The sequence below is a fragment of the Sander vitreus genome, chromosome 11 (genome assembly GCF_031162955.1).
Source record: "Sander vitreus isolate 19-12246 chromosome 11, sanVit1, whole genome shotgun sequence".
Classification (NCBI taxonomy): Eukaryota; Metazoa; Chordata; class Actinopteri; order Perciformes; family Percidae; genus Sander; species Sander vitreus.
Window position 1 is genome coordinate 11,879,658 of NC_135865.1, and position 20,715 is coordinate 11,900,372.

At 39.6% G+C, this 20,715-nt stretch overlaps 1 protein-coding gene across 3 annotated transcripts in view; it reads right to left on the reverse strand.

Annotated features, from left to right (window-relative positions):
- Window positions 1-16,351: 16,351 nt before the first annotated feature.
- Window positions 16,352-20,715, reverse strand: part of LOC144525120 (polyprenol dehydrogenase) — a 28,859-nt gene continuing 24,495 nt past the window's right edge. The window contains exon 7 of one of the 3 annotated variants that reach the window (XM_078261638.1): window positions 16,352-17,139. In XM_078261638.1, the coding sequence (XP_078117764.1) occupies window positions 16,960-17,139 (180 nt within the window). In that variant the 3' untranslated portion in view covers window positions 16,352-16,959. Of the gene's footprint in view, window positions 17,140-19,898; window positions 20,570-20,715 lie in introns of those variants that run through there. The other 2 variants (XM_078261639.1, XM_078261636.1) reach the window with 2 other exon arrangements.

Below are 20,715 nucleotides of genomic sequence, written 5' to 3' on the forward strand. Positions count from 1 at the left end.
AATTATCTTGTAGCTCAGGGTTTTCTGAGCACCTTGGGCCAAGCTGTTCCCATTTGGTCCTCTATTGTAAACTAGACTAAATCATCCTTCCTCAGATGAAGTCCTTGTCAAACTGAAACCCTCTCCCTCCACACCTTTCCAATGAAATTGGACATCCGGAACTGACAATCTGACGAACATGCACACTGTATACAGTTGTTGGCCAAGTGGGAACTGGGTAGAGGTGAGCATGTACAGTATGCAGCATTTGAACTTCTCTAAGTGAAACACAATAAATGCCTTTTATAACACCTTCACCCATGGTTGAACACCTCATAAGAACAGGTATGTTTGAACTGTACTAAGGCACAGTGGTATTTTGAGCTAAATGCTAATGTCAGCATGCTAATACCCTTTCAGTGACGATGCTAACATATATAATGTTTAGCAGGTATATTGTTTACCATGTTAACCATCTTAGTTACAATGTTAGCTATGCATGCTAATTAGCGCTAAACACCAAGTACAGCTGAGGCTGGCAATGTCATTGGCTTTCCAGGTATTTAGTCATAAAATAAAGTATTGGGAAAAATGAAGTGTTCACTAATGGCGTTTGATGACGTTTGATGAAAAGTCAGAGGATACCCAAAGTGTTAACAATTCATCCAGAGGGAGACATGAATGTCTGTACCAAATTTCATGGTGATCCAATAATAGATATTTCTATCTGGACCAAAGTGGTGGACTGACTAGATATCACAGCTTCTAAAAGATTGTGAAAAACAAGACATTTTCCTGAATATATAAATTAATATTTCAGGTGTGTGTCTGTTTCTGTGTGGCTATACTGTATGTATGCATATATACTTTTTACAGATAAGGTGTGTTGCACCTGTGTGGCTGGTTGTACTAATGAGATCTCTTTACAATTTCATTGGTCACTTGTGGGAAAATCCTCTCAGCGATATTGTACCACTAGGGGAAAATAGTCATCTGCTGTCTTCACAGTGTTGTTAATTAATTTCAGGATGGGGTCCAATTTATTCAGTCTCCTGTGTAAATTATTTACTCCTTTGCAATTTTAGTCACACAATAAAAACTATGAAAAAGTGACAGAGGTGAGTTGACAGAGGTGAGTTGTTTCTCTTGAAGTGTGACATTTCTGCAGCTGTATCGTGTCAAAGACCAACACAGCAGTCTATTTTTTCTGCTACATTCAATCTACCTTCTCAATAAGCACCTGGACACACAGATCAATGAACTATGAAATTTTAATCATTGTTTTTTTTTTTTTGTGACATTTTGAAATCTTACGGTGATTTACAAGACAACAGTCCAAAGCAATAACTGTACTTTTTTTGTTCTGGTAAATAACTTTCAGGCAATAACTTACAAGAAATCTACAAAATTGTTCTGTCAAAAATCCATCATGGACAAGCAGGAGCAGGATTGTTTATAATGGATTTCATTTAGCATACTCCTTCATGAGCTGACTTTAAATCAAGCAAGAATAACATCTTGAATTGCTTACACATTGATTCCTGTCCACCAGTTCACTAAGAATTGTCAAACCCACCGCAGAGCAGCATGTCATCATCTGTTCGTGTTAATTAACGATGACGGGATTCAAATAAACATGGGTGCACTGACAGCATGGACTGACGACAGTTATGGAGATAAAGAAGTGGCTGTGTTAAACTTGAGCTTCTCAAAAAGAAGAACTATGTTCAAAAGTGAGCTATACTTTGCTGTTTGTCAATCAGCTAAGGTTTGGCATATCTTTATTTTAGCCTGTTTTCTCCCAAACCTGTTCATCTGCAGCTCTACTTGATATTTAGTCAGAGACCTAATGAGTTACTGTGATAGAGACAGTTTAAAAGCAGGATTGAAAACAACTGACACCACTATAACAACTACTTACAGATGTTACATCCCTGATACACAGCAGAGTTGTGTAGCACTGTCCTTAAAGGGGTGATAGAATGCAAAACCGATTTTACCTTGTCATAGTTGAAAAAGGACAGTTTGGAGGGTAATTAGGACATACATAGAACCTCAAAATTCCAGTGATACCTCTTTCCTCTGCAAATCTCACAATTTGAAACTGCTGCTGAAAACGGGCGAATCTCAACAAAGCTAAAAGTTGACGTCAACTCCTCAACTCCTACCTTATTTGGCTCTAGTCTCTAGTCTTTGTCACGCCTCAACATTTACATAGGCTACACCACTGACCTGAGGTCAGCTAGTCTTCTGAATCTAGGTCACGCAGATCTCAGAAATTGTATACATTGTTTGTCTGCTATTTAATTACTAAATTCACTTCTGACACTTTTTTATACGAGAAATCAACGCTGTAGAGGTCAAATATGTGCCGTTTTATCATTTTGTCCGACTGTGTGTCGGAGTTCAGCAGGAGCTCAGCAGGCTAACGTGACAGCGGCCGGCGCTGCCTCGCCGCCCGGTGTGTCCTCCTTCACAGACTCCAGCCCGCTGTGAGCTAGATGGATCTCTGTCACGGCCGGCAGCACTCCATACCCGCGCAAAGTCACCGTTTCTGGGTTACTGGACTACCAAATGCCGAGGCCCTGACGGAGCTCTAGGGCCTGCAGCTCGCTGCTCTCCCTCCCCTCTTCCTGCTAAATGGCCGGTGTGTGTGAGTGAGAGCGCGGTCAGCGAGCTTGTTACGCCCGCAATCTCTTACCACAGGTTCCAGTTAATCTTATAATGGATATGTGTGTTGAGTTATTTAAACAAACGATCGGAGAAATAAACGGCACTTGTCCGCAAGTCTCATTGATAGTGCCCGCGGTGAGCTGGATGGAGCTCTATCAATGAGAGCTAGCTAGTCTCCTCCTAACGAGACCTCTGAAATTCACAAAAATGCATTAAATTGAAATCGGACAAAAGTGTGTTGTTCGATAAGCTTTGTAAGACCTTAGGGTAGCTGTGATATACATGCCGTGACGAAATTCAAAATGTAAATATACTATAGTTATGCCAAAAGTGTAGCTAGCTAGCTAGCCGCAATCTTTACCCATAGGATTGAAGGGACACTAGCAGCTAACGAAACCCCTCACATTCACAAAAATGCATTACATTGAAGTTTCTGGGTTACTGCGAAATTGCAGTAACCCAGAAACGATGACGTTGCCCTAGGTATGGAGCAAAGCGGGCTGCCGCTGTCTCGTCAGACTGTGTGGAGCTCCTGAAGTCTGACACGTCTTACCAAATTTGCAATTAGCCATCAATTTTCATAAAATGGCCCATATTTGAGCTTTATATAGTTGATTTCTCGCATAAAAAAAGTCTCAGAAGTGAATTTAGTAACAAAACATTGCAGTGTCTGAAATATGAGACCTGCTGTCTTGTCTCCAATGTATGTGTATGTGGTTCGCTCAACCAATCAGCGTGCAGCTCATCTAAATATTCATGAGCATACCATATTTGGAAGAAAAGCTCTCGTTCCAAATAGGGCCAAAACACAGGGGTGCATAAGGGCCCATAAAATAGCAACTGGGCCATTTTCAGCCCAATCAATGTTACATACCCTATTAGGAGACCTTAAGTAACAGTGTGAAATACCCTATATAATCATTCTATCATACCTTTAAGGTGCAATTTGTACATAGTTTAACGTTGTCACTGTGGTAATCATCAGAGGAAGCTTTAAGAAAAAGCCAGAAACGAGAGGACCACATTGCACATTCTGCTCTGCCTCCATTCAAGACCAGAATTGTCTCACATACAAACAATATTCACATTTGTCTACTATTTGCTCTATAGGGCACGTCTGCAAATAGGAGATCTGACGCATAGTAAAACCACATCACTGCCACAATGGGAAACAGGATATGTTAAAGATACAGATATGAACAGATTTTATTTATTTATTTTACTGTTGATGGAGCCATTTTGTCTAACCGCCTCCCTCCTACTTCCCATCTTAGTGCTAACCTATGCTAAACACATCCTGAACCTAATAGAGGTTTAATTGATATTCTCATCAGATTGTGGTTTGACGTCAAACAGGTGGATTTCACCAAAATGTCACACCGTTGCTTAAACGACACCTGTCGAATAAAGATTACTCACAATGTTAACCCATCAATTGCAATTTAGAGATTGCACTTACAGGCTGTAAGGAAACTCTACAAATTCAGTCACATATTGTCACCATTAACAAGGCCATAGTCTCGCATTGCCAGACCTTCCTCCACAGCGCTGCGGAGAAGGGTCTGGCGAGTCCACACAGCAATCCAGGATGGGAGAAAAACATTATTTTGTTAATTGGCATTTCTTTAAACCAACCACAATTGTCTTGGGCCGGAGCGGAGCAACGGCGCCTCTGCAAAATAGCCTCGGGAAGGAACTTGTTTTGGTGGAACATGTGTACGTTAAAAAGTTGTTTTAGTCGTGCAACAGAAAACTCAGATTGGACAGATAGTCTAGCTAGCTGTCTGGATTTGCCCTGTAGAGATCTGAGGAGCAGTTAACCATAGTCCTCATAAATCCGGCAGAATTTCCGGCAGAACGAGAGCAATCCCAGAAGTGGAACGTCGTGGATATAGACTAACAAGGCCATAACCTGTTCCCCAACCCATTCCTTTTTTTGTTTCACCACTATGGCAGCAGATGACTGTAAATTACATCAGGTGGACCTTGACTGTATTCATTTCATGTTTCACAGTGAGCATTGATTCCACTGTAATAGTTTATTGATCGTGATGACGTGGTATCGGCTTGGCATACAAGCTTTGGGAGCTCATATTGTCTTAGAAAAGATGGATTGCCAGGTGTGAAATCACCCGGCACGGTAAGGTTTCAAGGACGTTGTAGGATGAACAAAGCAAAGTGTTTTTTTTCCAAGAAAAGAAAGAATAGGAAGGAGGGATGCGCCAGCCACCTGAGAGAGGAGAGATTGTCATTCAGCAGGTGTCTGATGACTGTCAGGCAGTTCTCCTTCACTGCAGATGTGACGCAAACATACACTCCTCTTTCTCTTATCTGTGCTGTGTCATCCTCATCCCCCCCATCCTATACACTTTCCTTTCGCACATCTCTTTCTTTCCTTTCCTTTTCTTGCCTGCTGTTTTCTCTCCCTGCGCTTTCTCTCTCTCTCTCTCTCCACTTTCTCTTTGTTTTTACTGTTTTTTTTTTACAGCTCTCTGTCCTCCCACCTCTTTAATTCCCCCCTTCTTTCTTCTCTCAACCCTCTCAGCGGAGATGAGTGGGTGGAGTGAAGCATTGTGCCCTGGAGATTGTTGTGCCATCCGCTTTTCAGACAGGCGTGTGTGTGTGTGTGTGTGTGTGTGTGTGTGTGTGTGTGTGTGTGTGTGTGTGTGTGTGGATGTGTGCATGCGTGTGTGTGCACACACATGCATTTGTGTGTGTACTTGCAGAGCCCCTAACACAACAAGAAAAATGGACATACCATTACTCTGGCTCAAATAAATTATCTGAGTTATTGGTTCATCGTTGTCCTACAAATATATAAATCTTGCTTAGAAAATGACAGCTTATTTTCTGTCTCTCTGGCCCTCCATGCATTTTTTGATTTTGTGTTCAGCCATTTTTCTCAGTTTTGTTTTTTCTTTCTGATTTTCTTTCTTTTTCCTTCCTAATTTCTCTCTCCCTCATGACTTGTCCTTCCTTTCCATGTCAGCTCAGAGATAAATATATCCCCCTCCTCTTTCGCTCTCTCATTTCCACATATCTTCTCACTTACCCTGCCTTCGTCTCCTCCCCTCCTTCTCTTCCTCCTCGTCGTCTTTGGCCATTTTTAGACAGTAAATCCCATCCTCTCCTACAGTACATCTCTGTGACTCTGAGTGTGTATGAATGTGTGTGTGTGTGTGTGTGTGTGTGTGTGTGTGTGTGTGTGTGTGTGTGTGTGTGTGTGTGTGTCCAGTCCAGTATACTTGTGGGGTCCCGACAGCTTTGTGGGGCCAAAATTCGCAACCCCACAAGTTTAAAGGGCTGTTTGAGGGTTAAGACTTGGTTTTATGATTAGGGTTAGAATTAGGTTATGGTTAGGGTGAGGGTAAGGGTTAGGGTTAGGCATTTAGTTGTGATGGTTAAGGTCCCCACAAAGATAGTGCCACAAACCTGTGTGTGTGTGTTAAGAGATAGTAAGGGATACACACAACACACAGACAGAGACACAAAAGCTTAGCAATATGCCAGCATTCACCTTCTCAACTGTCTCACTGTACATTTCTAAACACACCGACTGTGATATGATACTTTGACCAACGCACCACTGTAAACTACCAACTGCTATTTTGAACATAATCCCATTTGCAATTGTGGAAAAGGGAGAGGGAAGGAAGTGATACCAATTCTCCACTAGAATAAATGGTTTTACACAGTGCTTGACTAGAATCATTGGGCCAATCAAGGCAGTTACTGAATGATTACTGAGCATCAGTTTGGTGAAACTCATTTGTGGTGTTTTGGCAGTTTTTACCAAATGAAACACATTTGTTGTTCTGTTGTTCAGATCATTGGGTTTGTTTACTGGGGTTGAGACAAAAGGTGAGTGTTTTTTTTTTTTCTTTTTCTTTCTTCAACTCTCTGCAAGACAAGCTGCTGTGTTTGGGTTGGGTTACTGAGTGCCGTAGTGTTTTTCCTGCTGAAACAAATCATTTTCTTGTCCTTTTTCAGTCCGAGTCTTTAGAGTTCATGTTCAGGCCCAAAATTAGATGTGTAGCTCCATTTTTTTCTTCCTCTAAAGAACATTCTTAAGCATTAGCTCATAATGGGTCACCAAAGGGTAGAATAAATATGTTAATACATTTTAAATCTATGTGACTAAGGCCAGGAAGTAACTTTGATCAAACAACATGACTAGCTAATATCCGACATGTAATTAAGATCCAATCAGCCCGGTCTAATCCTATGACTGGATTTTCAGTTTGACCAAGTTGTATTGGCCGTGTGTGTTTGCTTTTCATATTTAACCTGACTGATTGGGTTGTTTACTTATCTAAACCATTCATATCAGATATGTCTGAAGAAATCCATGCAAACCAACATTTAAATGGACTCAGACGTATGTGGAGATCACAGATTTAGCCCAAAGGTTTACTGTCAATAAGCAGAGCCTTTACAAAAGAGAGTTTTGCTTATAAATGTAAAGCTATCTTATCTGCTGAAATTCAACAGAAAAACAGATGCCTCAAGCTCGCTGTCCAAAATGCTGAATCAACCACCAAAATGCTAGCTTGACAAGCCAGACCCACATCAAGATGTTGGGTCTGGGAACTCACCATTGACAGGGCTCAATTCGAGGGGCGGGACAAACTGTTGTCTTTCAAATTCCCTCTGCACGCAATAAGATAGCGCTACAACCAAGCAGAGCAACGAAGAAGGTAGCGGAGCCAGTTGATAGATTAAACTTTTGCTGTATCTGGTTGGCAAAACTCCGAACACATCTTCCTTTCTTAAGAATGACTTCAGTGCCGTTCTTTGTTCTTTTCTCAAAGAAAAGCTTAACTCCAAGTCTTTCAGAAGACTGCTGTTCCCAGCAGCAGCAGCCATAAACCCACCCACCGACTCTATACACGATGTGATTGGCCTGACCAGAGTTTGGTTTTTCCAGCTCGCAAGCCAACGGAGAGTGCTTAGACCCCCCCCTGGCTGCAAATTAAATTTGCTGCCGCTAGGGTGCGTCTAGATTTCTAGGCTACCAAAATCAAGATGTTGAGATGAAACATACTTTATTACTGGTTTTGCTAGGACCCCAAGATGCATGATTGGCTAACCATTATCTGAAACAGGTTGTTGAAGTATTTAGCGTAACAACTACAGGATCTTTTTGAATGCACAGTGACAACAGATGTAGGTTTATAGATTGTATGCTGAACAATGAATATTTTTCAGACACTGCAAATATATTGCCCACAATTCTACTTCCTCTTTGCAAAGAAAATCACAATAGACCTTCATTTCAACCAGATACTTTGAATAAAGCTACAACATGGATGCAGAACAGAATCACTTGGAAGAACTATAGTGGCTTACAAAGTGGAGCCTGGCAGGTAGAGACATGTCATATATGAGTAATTACCCTTCTAAAATACATGGATAACATTATTTTTAGCTACTAATAGCATAAGGCATGGTGCATTTATATTCATCAAAGAGAAATATAGTTTAATCAAGACAAAAATTACCATACTTCAGAGAGTCATACATGCATCTGCAATACATAGCAAAACGATATATAATACAAAGCACACCACTGATGCACACAAACAGTATTTCATTTGGAGTAAAGCTCTCCATCTGCATTTCTCCTGGCCTCACTCCAGCTGGTGCCTACCACATAAACCAGAGCCAGAACCAAATCAATCTGGCAACACAATTAGAGAGCACAGAATGGTCCATAATTAAAAACAGATTAACTGAGATGCAAAGCAAACGAACTAGGACTTCACTGAATGAAAAACTGTGCAATGAAATTTTTTTTTATTGGCACTGGATGTGGCACAGAAACCTGTTCCAGATTCTGAGGCAGAGTTTGACCTCTGTGTCGGGACTCGAGAACAAGTAGCAGGTGACTGAAGTTGTTTATCATTGGAGTTGTGGCACGGGAAAGGTTATTAAAGGAAGCCTCACTGTCCCCATATGATTGTTGTTTTGTAACTATACCATTCCAAACAAACAAAAATCATGAATATCAATGTCAGGGTTCCTATGATGTAGAATAAATGCATTTTTTGTTGACAGTCAACAGATTTGCAGGGGAGGGGAGTGTGTGTCCACCCATCCATCCCTCCATCAGGAGTCCTGACAAGGTACATGTATCAATTAGCCCTGGGCTGTCTGGCCTTCCCCATAAGCCACTGCTGCCTGGAAGATTAATGGCCGTCTTAATCTCACACTTAGAGACTGTAATAGGTGGGCCTGCAGACAGACAGACCTCTCTCGCACTTTGCAGGAAAAGAGACCCTCAGCATTAGTGTTATAGGGTTCCTTACTATTACCATCACACCAGGTTTAGTTTGCTTATTCATCAGATAAGAGATGATCATGTCAATTAGGTTTTCTCTTACAGTAATTGTGTATACAGGTATTCTTGTCTGTGTTTTGGGGGTTTTGCACACTTTCATAACACTGTAGGTGTTTTTAGTCCATCTCCTCTAAGTTTCCTGTTGTAAGGAGGTCAAAGAAAAGGTTATTCTGTTTTCCCTTCCAGTCACTGAGAGGAATCATCAGTGGATCTATTAGACATCTGTTGGACACATCTGTTAGCAGACTGACCTTAGATCAGGAAAAAACCCTGAATCAAACTATGTTTAATAAAGTATGAACAAATGTGCTCTTCTGAAGATGTTGGAGGTGGGCTTGTGATTAGTCTAGTAGACTAGTTTGAAGCTTTGAAATAACATTAAGGAAAAGTTGGCGGACAATTGGCGGACGACACCAGCCTTATTGGACTCATCTCTGCTGAGAATGACTTTGGAGTCCTTTCGCTTCCTGGGCTCCATCATCTCCCAGGACCTCAAATGGTAGCTCAACACCAGCTCCCTCATCAAGGGGGCACAACAGAGGAATTACTTCCTGCGCCAGCTGAAGAAGTTCAACCTGCCAAAGTCAATGATGGTGCACTTCTACTCTGCCTTTCATCATTAAGTCCATCCTCACCTTTTTGAAACACTTCCCTTTGGCTGCCGCCCATCACGACCAAAACCTCGATAGATAGATAGATAGAGAGATAGATAGATAGATAGATAGATAGATAGATAGATATACAGTAAATGGTTTTATAAAACAATGTTTTGGGTAAAATTACTTTGCTATTTTGAATTGAAACATGCTGTTTTCCTTTCTGATCATTTACAGAGACATATACCAATTTTGGAGCTATTAATAGAGGTGTAATGTGTGAATTGGTGTTTAAGTACTGCCTCTTTAGCACAATACAGTAAGTAATATATTACTATTACTTCTGAGATGAGGAGATGTGCACATTAGTGAATGGACTATGGGACTATTGCCGGTAAAAAAAAGGTAAGACTGTACAACTAGGTCCCACTTGATTGTTGCTATGAATAATAATGTCTTCTCAGTCATTTGGCAGCAATTAGATAAATGAATGCTTATTAGCCACTTCCTAGTTTATGAGTGTGCATACAATGACTTCATTAAATCTCCCATAAGGAATTTATGGAGGGAGAGCTGCCACTTAATAGCTGAATAAGGACCCCATTAAGTGTGTTTATAATGCTTTGCAGATTATACTCATTGTTATAAACCATAATCTGTCCCAAGTATACTAGCATCAATTACCAGGACATGAATGAGGATGATCATTTTGTCATTTCAGGTTGCTCTTTCTTTCCCTCTCTCTGTTTTCTGCCCAAGTGGGCTCAGACGACAGTCAATTAAGTGCAGACACGCTGTATTGTATGTTTCCTTTCCTCACGTTACAAAGAGCTGAAGAGACAGCAACTCATTCTCCTCATTGTGTCAGATATTCATTCTAACAAGTTGGCATATTCAGTACATGATGTACCTCTGCTTGCCTGCCATTCAAATGCAACTTGATGATTTTCTGCCGTGATTCTCGTGGCTTTCATGTTATTTCGGCTCAGCTGCCTAATCAAGTGTCTCAGTGGCACATTTTTTCAGACCAGATGACAGAAGCTTCTCTGCTATCACTCTATTGTCACATATACAGGAAGAGAGATGTCTGATTCATTTGTTAAACTTTGTCTGGGTCCAAGGTTTATGAATGTATTTAGTGGGGAGCAGGAGAGGGATTCTTTGTTTTACGTCTCGTTTGTTTCCCTTTCCGAAATATGATCCTCAGTTAAAGTCTCTGCAGTAATGTTACCCCCCACCCTCTACCATGAAGTACCATAAATGCAAGCCAAGTGCAGTGCACAATTGTGGTGGCAGTGGAATTGAAACATAAAAAACATTAATTTAAAAGAAAATCTGTAATTATGATATTCAAATCATGAGTGTAAAGGGCATCCTTTGCTTCAGTAGCTATTGGTTTGCTGAACTCCTTCAAATGATCACTGTACTGGAGACTTACTTATTATGAGTTAATCATCTGTTGTTTCTGACCCATTGCTTCTGCACTTTACAAAATAACTGATTGAAAGTTCTTTTTAAGGAGATATGTTATGTTTTGTTTTTATAGTTGTTGTGGTTGTGGACTGTTTGGCCTACTGTGGCTGCAAACCTAATTTACCCTAGTGGGACATTTAAGCTGAACTGAAACTTAACTAAACCCAAACCTACAATTTGAACAGAAATTGTAAATGTTTAGTATTATTTTTTTCACATGTATGGTTTAGATATCACTTTTTTTTCTTAATTTATGATATGTTTTCTAAGTTTACATTCCATTCAGCTACATTTGACGCCGCATAAAGTATTTTGTAACATGACTAAATAACAAAACAATAATTTGTGGTAAAGTAAAACACTTCGGAAATGAGAAAACTAAAAGCTTGCTGTAATTCAACACAATTAAATCCAAAAATAAGAGTAAGTCCCATTTACATTTAATTACTTCTGTCATGTGCATTAAGTTGAATCTATTCGTTTGCCCTTAGAAAAAACTAACTCACATTCGCAAGTCAAACAGCTGGAGCAGCACAACTGTCATTGTCTTAAAAGTTCACTTTCTATGACTGCAGATAGAAAAATCATCAATTGACCGCTGAAGCGACAATAATTGATTGTACCAGTATATTTACAGTAATGAGTCTCTTGGGAGAGAGCTGTGACTGTGAAAACCTAAACGACAGTCCTCCAGTGAAAACATCACATCTTCAGAGGAGGGTTGAGTTGTTGTGAAGCAGCTATGGGGGCCCCTCCAATCTGCCATGTACCGTAAACCTTTGTGTCAGTGTGTTTCCAGATTCAACGAACATTCATTTTTTAACACAAATGCTAACATCTGTGAACTGGCGTCTGTCTCACTGACTAGTTAATATACAAAAAAATACTAGTTAATACCAAATCGGATATTTAAGATAGGACAAACTGCACTGTTCTTGTGTGTGTGTGTGTGTGTGTGAGAATGTCACTAGTGGATCTGAGAATATCTCAAAAGTTCAGACAGTGCTCGAGGCTCGCTGTCTCATGCTGCGTGTCATCAGTCTGACAGTTTCTCACTCCCACACAGTGTAAAAACGGAGAGCAAGAGTGGCACAATGATATGTTTATTGAGGGGCTTTGGATAATAGAAAAGGTGGTGGCTGCTGCTGGAATGTCACAACCATTGACAGAAAAAACATGGACATGAACTCCCTTATTTAGACACACACACACACACACACACACACACACACACACACACACACACACACACACACACACACATCACTCCAAAGAGAGAAAAAACTTACAGCAGTACACAGGACAAGACGGTAATCACAGTTTGTACAAGCTCATATCTACATGAAAAATTCACAGTTACACATAGATGAGGGAGGTTTTCTTCTTAGGCACAGCAAAAGCAATAAGATGTATATCTCAACAACAACAATAAAAAATAAAACATTTTTTCACATTTCAGAAATCCTCAGGGGCCCAGATGAACTGAATATTTACACTAGATTTGAAGTGGGATCATAATCTATTTGCAACCCTCAGGGAGTCGAGTGAAAAGGTTGCACTAGCACCAAAGGAGAAAATGGTATAGGGGTGAAAGGACAGACCCATGTCTGCATGCGTTTTCTCTTAACTGGACTAGTACCAGAGTAAGGACTCAGTTCATCTGGTTACCCCCTGTATACATCTTTATATTATCTCTCGTCCTATACATATACACATTTAGGATTTGCAGAACCTGGGACTGAAACATTTAATATAAATGTTATCCCAAGTCAGACAGAAGAATGGCTATTATAACATTGTCAGTCTACATACAGATCTACTGGTCAATGTCCAGCGGCGACAATGCTTTGAAATGATCATACACAAGTAAATCACATACAGACAATATCACAGACAGTTACTTGAGCCGTTCTTTTGCTCTTTTTCTATATTCGCAATTCAAGTTCGGAAAGTTCACTGTGTCGTCCTTGTCGCTTAGGGAGTACGGTAAATATATATTATTATTGATACTTTTACCCCTCTTCTGCGTGCTGACACAACAAGAACACCAAGGCAGATCCTCACACTCCTCCTCACTTTGTCCTTGGCAAACTTTGTGCTCAGATAGGAAAGACAGTCAGTGACGTTCTCACTCTCTTTCTCTCAGGTTGTAATACATGTAGCAGCTGGACTGTGGAAAACAGTAGCTCTTTGACAGGATGGAGCCTTGTACATTTTAAATGAGGGCTGCTGAGTAGTAAGCTGGTGTTTTCATTTGTGTGAAGGGAAGTGAGCGCATTTGTTTAAATGGGCCTAGGTTTTGTTTGTTATTCTGTTATTTAGTCAGTACCTTACAGTTGCCTCGGGGAATCGCACAGTTAAACATGGAAGCACTGAGACGATGAACTGTTCAGATACTCAACAACTGAGGAGTATTGCTGGCATTTAGAGTCAATTTCCACACAACTACTACACTAGAAAGAGCCATCAAACTTAAGAGATGTTTGCTTTAAATTAGAATTCCAAACATCCTTTTCAAACACACCAAGCTCCTGGATTGTGATATTTCTCTAAAAAAAATTAAAGCTGAATTGAATTTGTTTAATTAAATCAAAATCCTCAACACACAGTACACTGATCGGCTCAGTGAAATCAGCTACAGTACTCTCATTCAAATAAGGTAAAGCTGCTGGTCGAGGTTTTCAAGTGCAATTACTGATTACTGGCCTACAGTAAATTGGACAGATTCAAGTAATTCTGTAATGAGAGCCAATCAGGATAAAGTTAAGCTATGACGTGTTTTGCCCTCATGTCATATTCATGTCATGTTGGAGTTATCGTAATTATCAGGTTCCTACTTTCAACATCCAAATAATTCTGTAATTATGACTCTGTAACGCTGATCTTTCTCTATGCTTTGATACATTTTCGCCAAAGTCTATCATTCAAGGGTTAATTAAACCCAAATATAATGGATATATAGTGTTATATTGTCATTTAACAGTATTTGAAACACACATAGGGCCAACCATCTTGAGTTGTTAGGTGATGTCAACGCTCACAAGTCGTAAACATGGGAATCTTCTCCATCCATCCATCCATCCATCCATCCCATATGACATGAACACAGCATTTGTCTAAAGATGGACCCTCCAAACTCTGCATTTCATCATAATGAGCCAACAAGGTCTGTCCAATTCCAAATCCAATTTTTTTTACCCAACATTTTGGAAGACAAATCTCAAGACTCAACAAGCCTATGTGCTGATCGACTGCTCAATGGAGCAATCAGGCGATCTTTGTCAACTCATAAATTCATGTGATCATGTCATATTTACCAGGTACTTGGTCTTGGTGGATCTATCACTGGTAATCATATCACATGGAGTTGACCGACAATGGGTTGTAAATAATGGAGGCCAGGCATGAACTCCACTATTTGCAGCATGGACATGTTAATCACAGGGCATTACAAATAAATGGAAGTAGCATCGATATATTTACCATTAACCTGGTCTACTATTTACCTGGTGTTCATTGTGTGTTCACGTTAAAAATCACAACTCGTACTGCAGACTTTATTGGCTTTATCTATTGATGGCAAGATCCTATAATTGAGTTAACAAGGAGCGCCTGAACACACCATTAGTTTTGATCTGTATGAGTCTAGACTGGCGTCTCATATAACGGGGAGGAGCATTTCAGCCTGACCTTTAGTGGGCCGCATCCTTCACAGGATTCAGCTTGAAAAACAATACAACTTTAAGTTTAACCACACTAAACAATGCACATTAACGTCTAACTTCATAAACGCTTGTATACATTTAAACAGAGAAATTTTGAATTCCTGATATTATGGGAAACTGGAAGCTGGTATCTTTTTCATTCGTACACTTTCACACTCTTGGACTCTTTTCCTATTCTGAATGTCTGGCTCTGTGCGACTGGCTGAATTAGCTACCACAGTGATTCTATTGCTTCACGTACGGCAGATATTAACGCATCCTGGATGCTTAGTGGCAGTATTCAGAGCATCAATGTACACATACAGCAATGTGATGGCATGTGGAGCAGGAGTTTTAGCCAAAACCTGTTAATTTAAGATAACACTTTTTATCATCACAGCTAAAATGGTTTATCACAGTGGAGATGGCATTATGGCGCAGTGTGTATATGTGTGTGTGTGTGTGTAAGTATGTGGAGTATTTTCCTGCATGAGGCTGAAGTTTGTTTGCTGTGTGTTTGTTTAGATAAGCCTGTGCCTGGATGTACGGTTTCCAATGTTTCTGAGTGTGTGTGTGTCAGCCTTAGCAGATTGAGTTTGATTCTCACCACTGGGAAATCTCAATCCCACAATGCACTGGGAGCGGTGCCAAATGAGGAAGCGGCAGCAGCAGCAGCAGCAGCAATGAGGAACCAATCACAGCTTGAATACAGGGGGGGGGGAGAGTGCTTTCCCTCTCTCTCTCTCTTCTTCCTGTCGCTGTTCTGCCAGAAATGGCCATTGTTTAGCTATCCATCAACATGAATTGAGTCAATTCTTAACTTGTGTGCATAAAACACACACACACACACACACACACACACACACACACGTATCACAGACACAGTAAAACCGATTAACACAGATCACACAGGAAAATGGGGATAGATTGAAGTGGTGGTTGGTTCCCCATCGTTCCCTTTTTGTTTCTGAGCAGACAAAAGCAAACAGAGATGTCTGGAAACCCTGGCTTCAGAAAATGTCAACAGCAAGACAATTCCGCAGAACAAAACCAAATCACTCTCGCATCTTTAGGGGGAATTATTCTAAATTTAGGCCTACTTTTACATGGGATCTCTTCCTTTTTTAATGTTTTCCCAAACCCACTGATCAGTCCGAAGGAACGTCTTTTGTTGGATTGCTGAGCCGTGACGAGAGAGAGGAAAGAGGAGTTGATAGTTTTCCCAGCATCATCAGAAAAACAGAATTCACCTAAAACGCAGCCTATAATACACCTACTAGCAGTTAGCATGACGATTCAGTTAATGTACCAAAAAACAAAGTGCTCCCAGTTGAACGAGTGGGATGCCTTGACGATCTTTGAAATCATTGTGATATGTCAGCCCAAACTGATGACATCACATTCCCCCGCCATGGCAAGGTGGGTTCAGATTTGAAAAATCAGATCATTGTCATGGTGCATGAATGTGTGAATGTGTGTGTGTGTGTGTGTGAATGCTAGTGCTTGACCGACACATGATTTTGAAGCCAGTATACTATGCCAAAATTCAGCTTTTAAAGTATTATTATGTCCAAGAAGCATCTTAATGGTTGCTGACATTTTTATTTTTAGGATGGAAAAGGCTCTGAAACAGAATTAAGTTCATCACTGAGAGACAATTAACATCTTCACTGAAAGCCAGATTAATGACATTAAGGCAGAGTGAGGCAGGTGTCATCGCAGGTTCTTGAATATTAAACTATGGAACGATTTCTCTGACCAGACATCAGGTTAGTTATGATCAGGGAATAAACTTGGATGACAACTGATATCTGTTTATAACTAAAGGCCAACATCAGCAGCTGCCCAGTATCTATGACAGCAAAATCATAAATCGATATAACCCTAGCGTGCTTTTGTATATGATTGCATGGTCATTGCAAAAACACCCCAAAAAACCCATCTTCCATCCCCTGTAGCCCTTCTTTGGCAGGTCTGAAACAAAAAGGAGGGCTTCACTCCCCTAGTAACCAATCACAGTCCAGTTGTGGATTGTGAGACTGTCAAAATAAATCGCTACAAACACCTTGACATGAGGTACAGATGGAGAAACAATAATGAGAAAAGGAGAGGGTGGCAGGTTGGCCAGAGTAAAGGGTCTTTGTCTAATGTTTTCTTCGAGGTTTAGTCCAATTTATTGTCCTTTCGTCGCAGGCTACTGCAGGCCCAGCAACTGGACGCTAGTTTCCCATAGGCTTAGCTGCAGCTGAGGGTTAAAGGTCGGTGGTGTTGTCATCTCCCTGCGCCCATTGGCCCAGTAGCCTCCTCCACACTCCCCCTCCAAGGCTGGTGAGAGCGCGACATACAACACAGTGACAGCGCCCTCTGCAGGAGTCTGAGGAAAACGCACAGACACGCGCGCACGCACACACAAACAGACACACACACTCAAGTATATATAACGTATATATCTAAAAAAATCTAAATAAATCACTGCATACCAAAGATACATAAACATCAAAAGGAATTGGAGTGACTGCAGGATGACAAGTTCAACAAGAAGTTATAACTGCAAAAAACAAACATGCTGCCTGAGAGTGTGTGTGTGTGTGTGTGTGTGTGTTTGTATGTGAGTGAATGCCAGAGGGCTGATGTCACTCTGTGTTATCTTCAGTGAAAAGAAGGCTCAGTGTGTGTGTGTGTGTGTGTGTGTGTGTGTGTATGCATGCTTAAGTGTGAGTGTGTGTTAGTGTTGATGCACTTTAACAATGATCTCAGTGTCAGCTGTGAGACCAGGAGCAGGTCCACAACATTTCCAAAGATTAATTTTTATTGTTCCTCTGAATTTGTTCCTGTTGAATAATGATTATAAAGTGTTTGCAAAGATGCTTGCAATACTTCTTAAGAGAGTGGTTTCATTGTTAAGTCATGTAGATCAAGTGAGTTTCATTGCTGGCTGACTCACTCATTCAGCATCCAGTGATGCCAATGTCAGTGGATGCTAAGAAAGCATTTGACAGGATAGAAAGGCCATAGCTACGGTATTTCATACCACAGCAGTGGTTTCAGGAAATTAACGTGTTACAATGTTTTTTATGTAAAGACAAACAACCCGGATAAGTCGGAAAAAACATTTGGGTATTCCTGATGTTTATTCATATTATTTAGCCTATTGTGGTAGATAGTCACAACTAAAATGTCTAAATGTAATTGAAAAACCCTTCAATTCTCCATTCATGTGACATAGCTAAAGGACTTCATAGCCATCTTTCTTTCATGCTGTCTTGTCCAATTTGCAAGAATCCACTATTCACAGCTGGAGGGAAAACGATTTTTTATAGTTTGCAAGCACAAAGATATTACTAAATTGTGTCTAAAACTAAAATTGCTTTCTGATGGCACTAATATTGGACTTATTGAATTGCAGTATAATTGAAATGAGGCCAATTTTCTTTCAGTATATATATTAAAAATGTTAATAACAAGTTGCATAAATATAAGATCACAGGGGGAATGAGACCTAGGATCACTCACCACAGATTAGTTGGAAAACACATTGCAGCGTAAAAATTATTTCTTATTAGGTATAAAGGTACTGTAAAGGTAAATGGAATGGCATCACCGTCTAGCATGTCTCTCAGTAAAGAGAACCATACTTACTTAATGGAAACTGAAAAAAACAAATTGTTTTGACCTTTTGTTCTGATGTAAAGGGTATTACTCTGCATTCTCTGACCCTTTGTGAGGGTGCCAGGCTGAAGTCACAACTAATATAACCCGTCACATATGCGACAGGATTGGGCTGGTGGTGTCTCCACCTTGACACCCCTCGCTGCCCCAGCCCCCCTTCTGTTACTGTCTGTTGTTCTGTGTATGTCTCTTGTATGACTGTATATCCCAAGTATTGTTTTTGTCTTTAAACAGGCCAATCATTTCAGCTCACCTGTTGCACTGTTGTATATGACATTACTGCTTTACTTGCCAAGGATCCTGCTTTTTCCTTACAATATCCACTAATCGTAATGACTACTTCCTCCCAATATTAATTGCGGCATGCTTCCAAAAGATGCTCTTGGTTTCATCTTTTGAGTTTCTGATTTCTTAATGTAAATATATATATATATATATATATATATATATATATATATATATAAAGTTTGAATATATTGAATGAAAGTCTGAATATATTGAATGAAAGTGAGAGTCTGAATATATGAAATGAAAGTCTGATATATTGAATGAAAGTCTGAATATATGGAATGAAAGTCTGAATATATGGAATGAAAGTTTGAATATATGGAATAAAAAGTCTGAATATATTGAATAAACCTTGAATATATTGAATGAAGTCTGAATATATTGAATGACCCTTGAATATATTGAATGAAAGTCCTAATATATATTGAATGAAAGTCTGAAAGTCTGAATATATTGAATGAAAGTCTGAATATACTGAATGAAAGTTGAAATGAAATCTGACGTCATTGTCTGCCGCCATCTTGTGTTTTCGTTTCGATTAATCCTAACCGAAGTGTGACACTATCAGCAAGAAATCTAGTATCAGCAATTCTGAGCAATGAAGAGATTATTAACACACTGGCGAATGCATGTGTGCTAGTAACGGTAACCGTATCCAGTACCGTTCGCCAATGAAGAAGTTTATTAACTTTTTTCATCGTGGAAGACCGAATGAAAGGAACCTCTTTGGTCAGGCAGGTCCCTATCATCAGGCTCACTCAACTTGCCTTTCATTCAATATTCAGACTTTCATTCAATATATTCAGACATTCATTCAATATATTCTGACATTCATTCAATACATTCAGACATTCATTCAATACATTCAGACTTTCATTCAATATATTCAAACTTTCATTCAATATATTCAAACTTTCATTCAATATATTCAAGGTTCATTCAATATATTCAGCCTGCCATTCAATATATTCAGACTTTCATTCAATATATTCAAGGTTAATTCAATATATTCAGACTTTACATATACATATATATATATATACATATATATATATATATATATATATATATATATACACACATATATATATATATATATATATATATATATATATATACATATACATATATATATATATATATATAAATAATAATTTCCTAAACAGCATGCCATAATATATAATATTTGGCTCTGCATGCACCTACTGTTATAGCTCTAGATAAAAAAGGGGTCGTAATGGGAAAGAATCACAGTTTGTGTGTGGGTGTGTGTGTGTGTGCGTGTGAATGAGTTTGTGTCATTAATGTGTTTGTGTATGTGGTGCAGAACTATCCCAAAGGTTGTGCTCGGAGGCAAATGCCTGTGACAATTGCAGTTTTGGCCTCCAAACACGCACATAAGTCTCCTTTCATTAAATCCCAGGGACATTAACGGTAGCCTGCAGCCAGCGCTTTAAGCTTAGCAAGAAATGTTTTAAAATATAACACACAGTGAACAGAGTATCTGTGTTCCAGCTTGTAAAATAAAATATCCTGAACGTCTGCACTCCAATGTGTTGTTTCAGGTCATTGTGTGTGTCACCTTGAACAGTTTAACAGTTCCTTTCCAGGAGAGCAGACCATTATTGTGTTTTTTAAATGTCTAACATAGTAGCTAGCATGACTGTTACTAGGAAAAACGTGATTATAGTCATCACACTTTTGCCAGTTTTCAAGTTGACATACTTAGGGAGGAAGCAGTTTGAGTCAGCTCTATATTTATAAAATAGAAATCTAAGCTCTCTTACAAGCTTGTGATGTACTGTATCACTGCAGAAGACCAAAGCCTTGGTGTCCTTAAAATATTCCTGCAAGTATAAAGCACTTTAATCAAAATCAAGGGTTTGAGAAAATCACTCGATGGTAAAGTAGAAAAATACATAGTGTAGTCTGGAGTAGTAAAATTACTGGGGGATATATTCTAATGATATAAAGTCGTTAGTTAATTAAATTG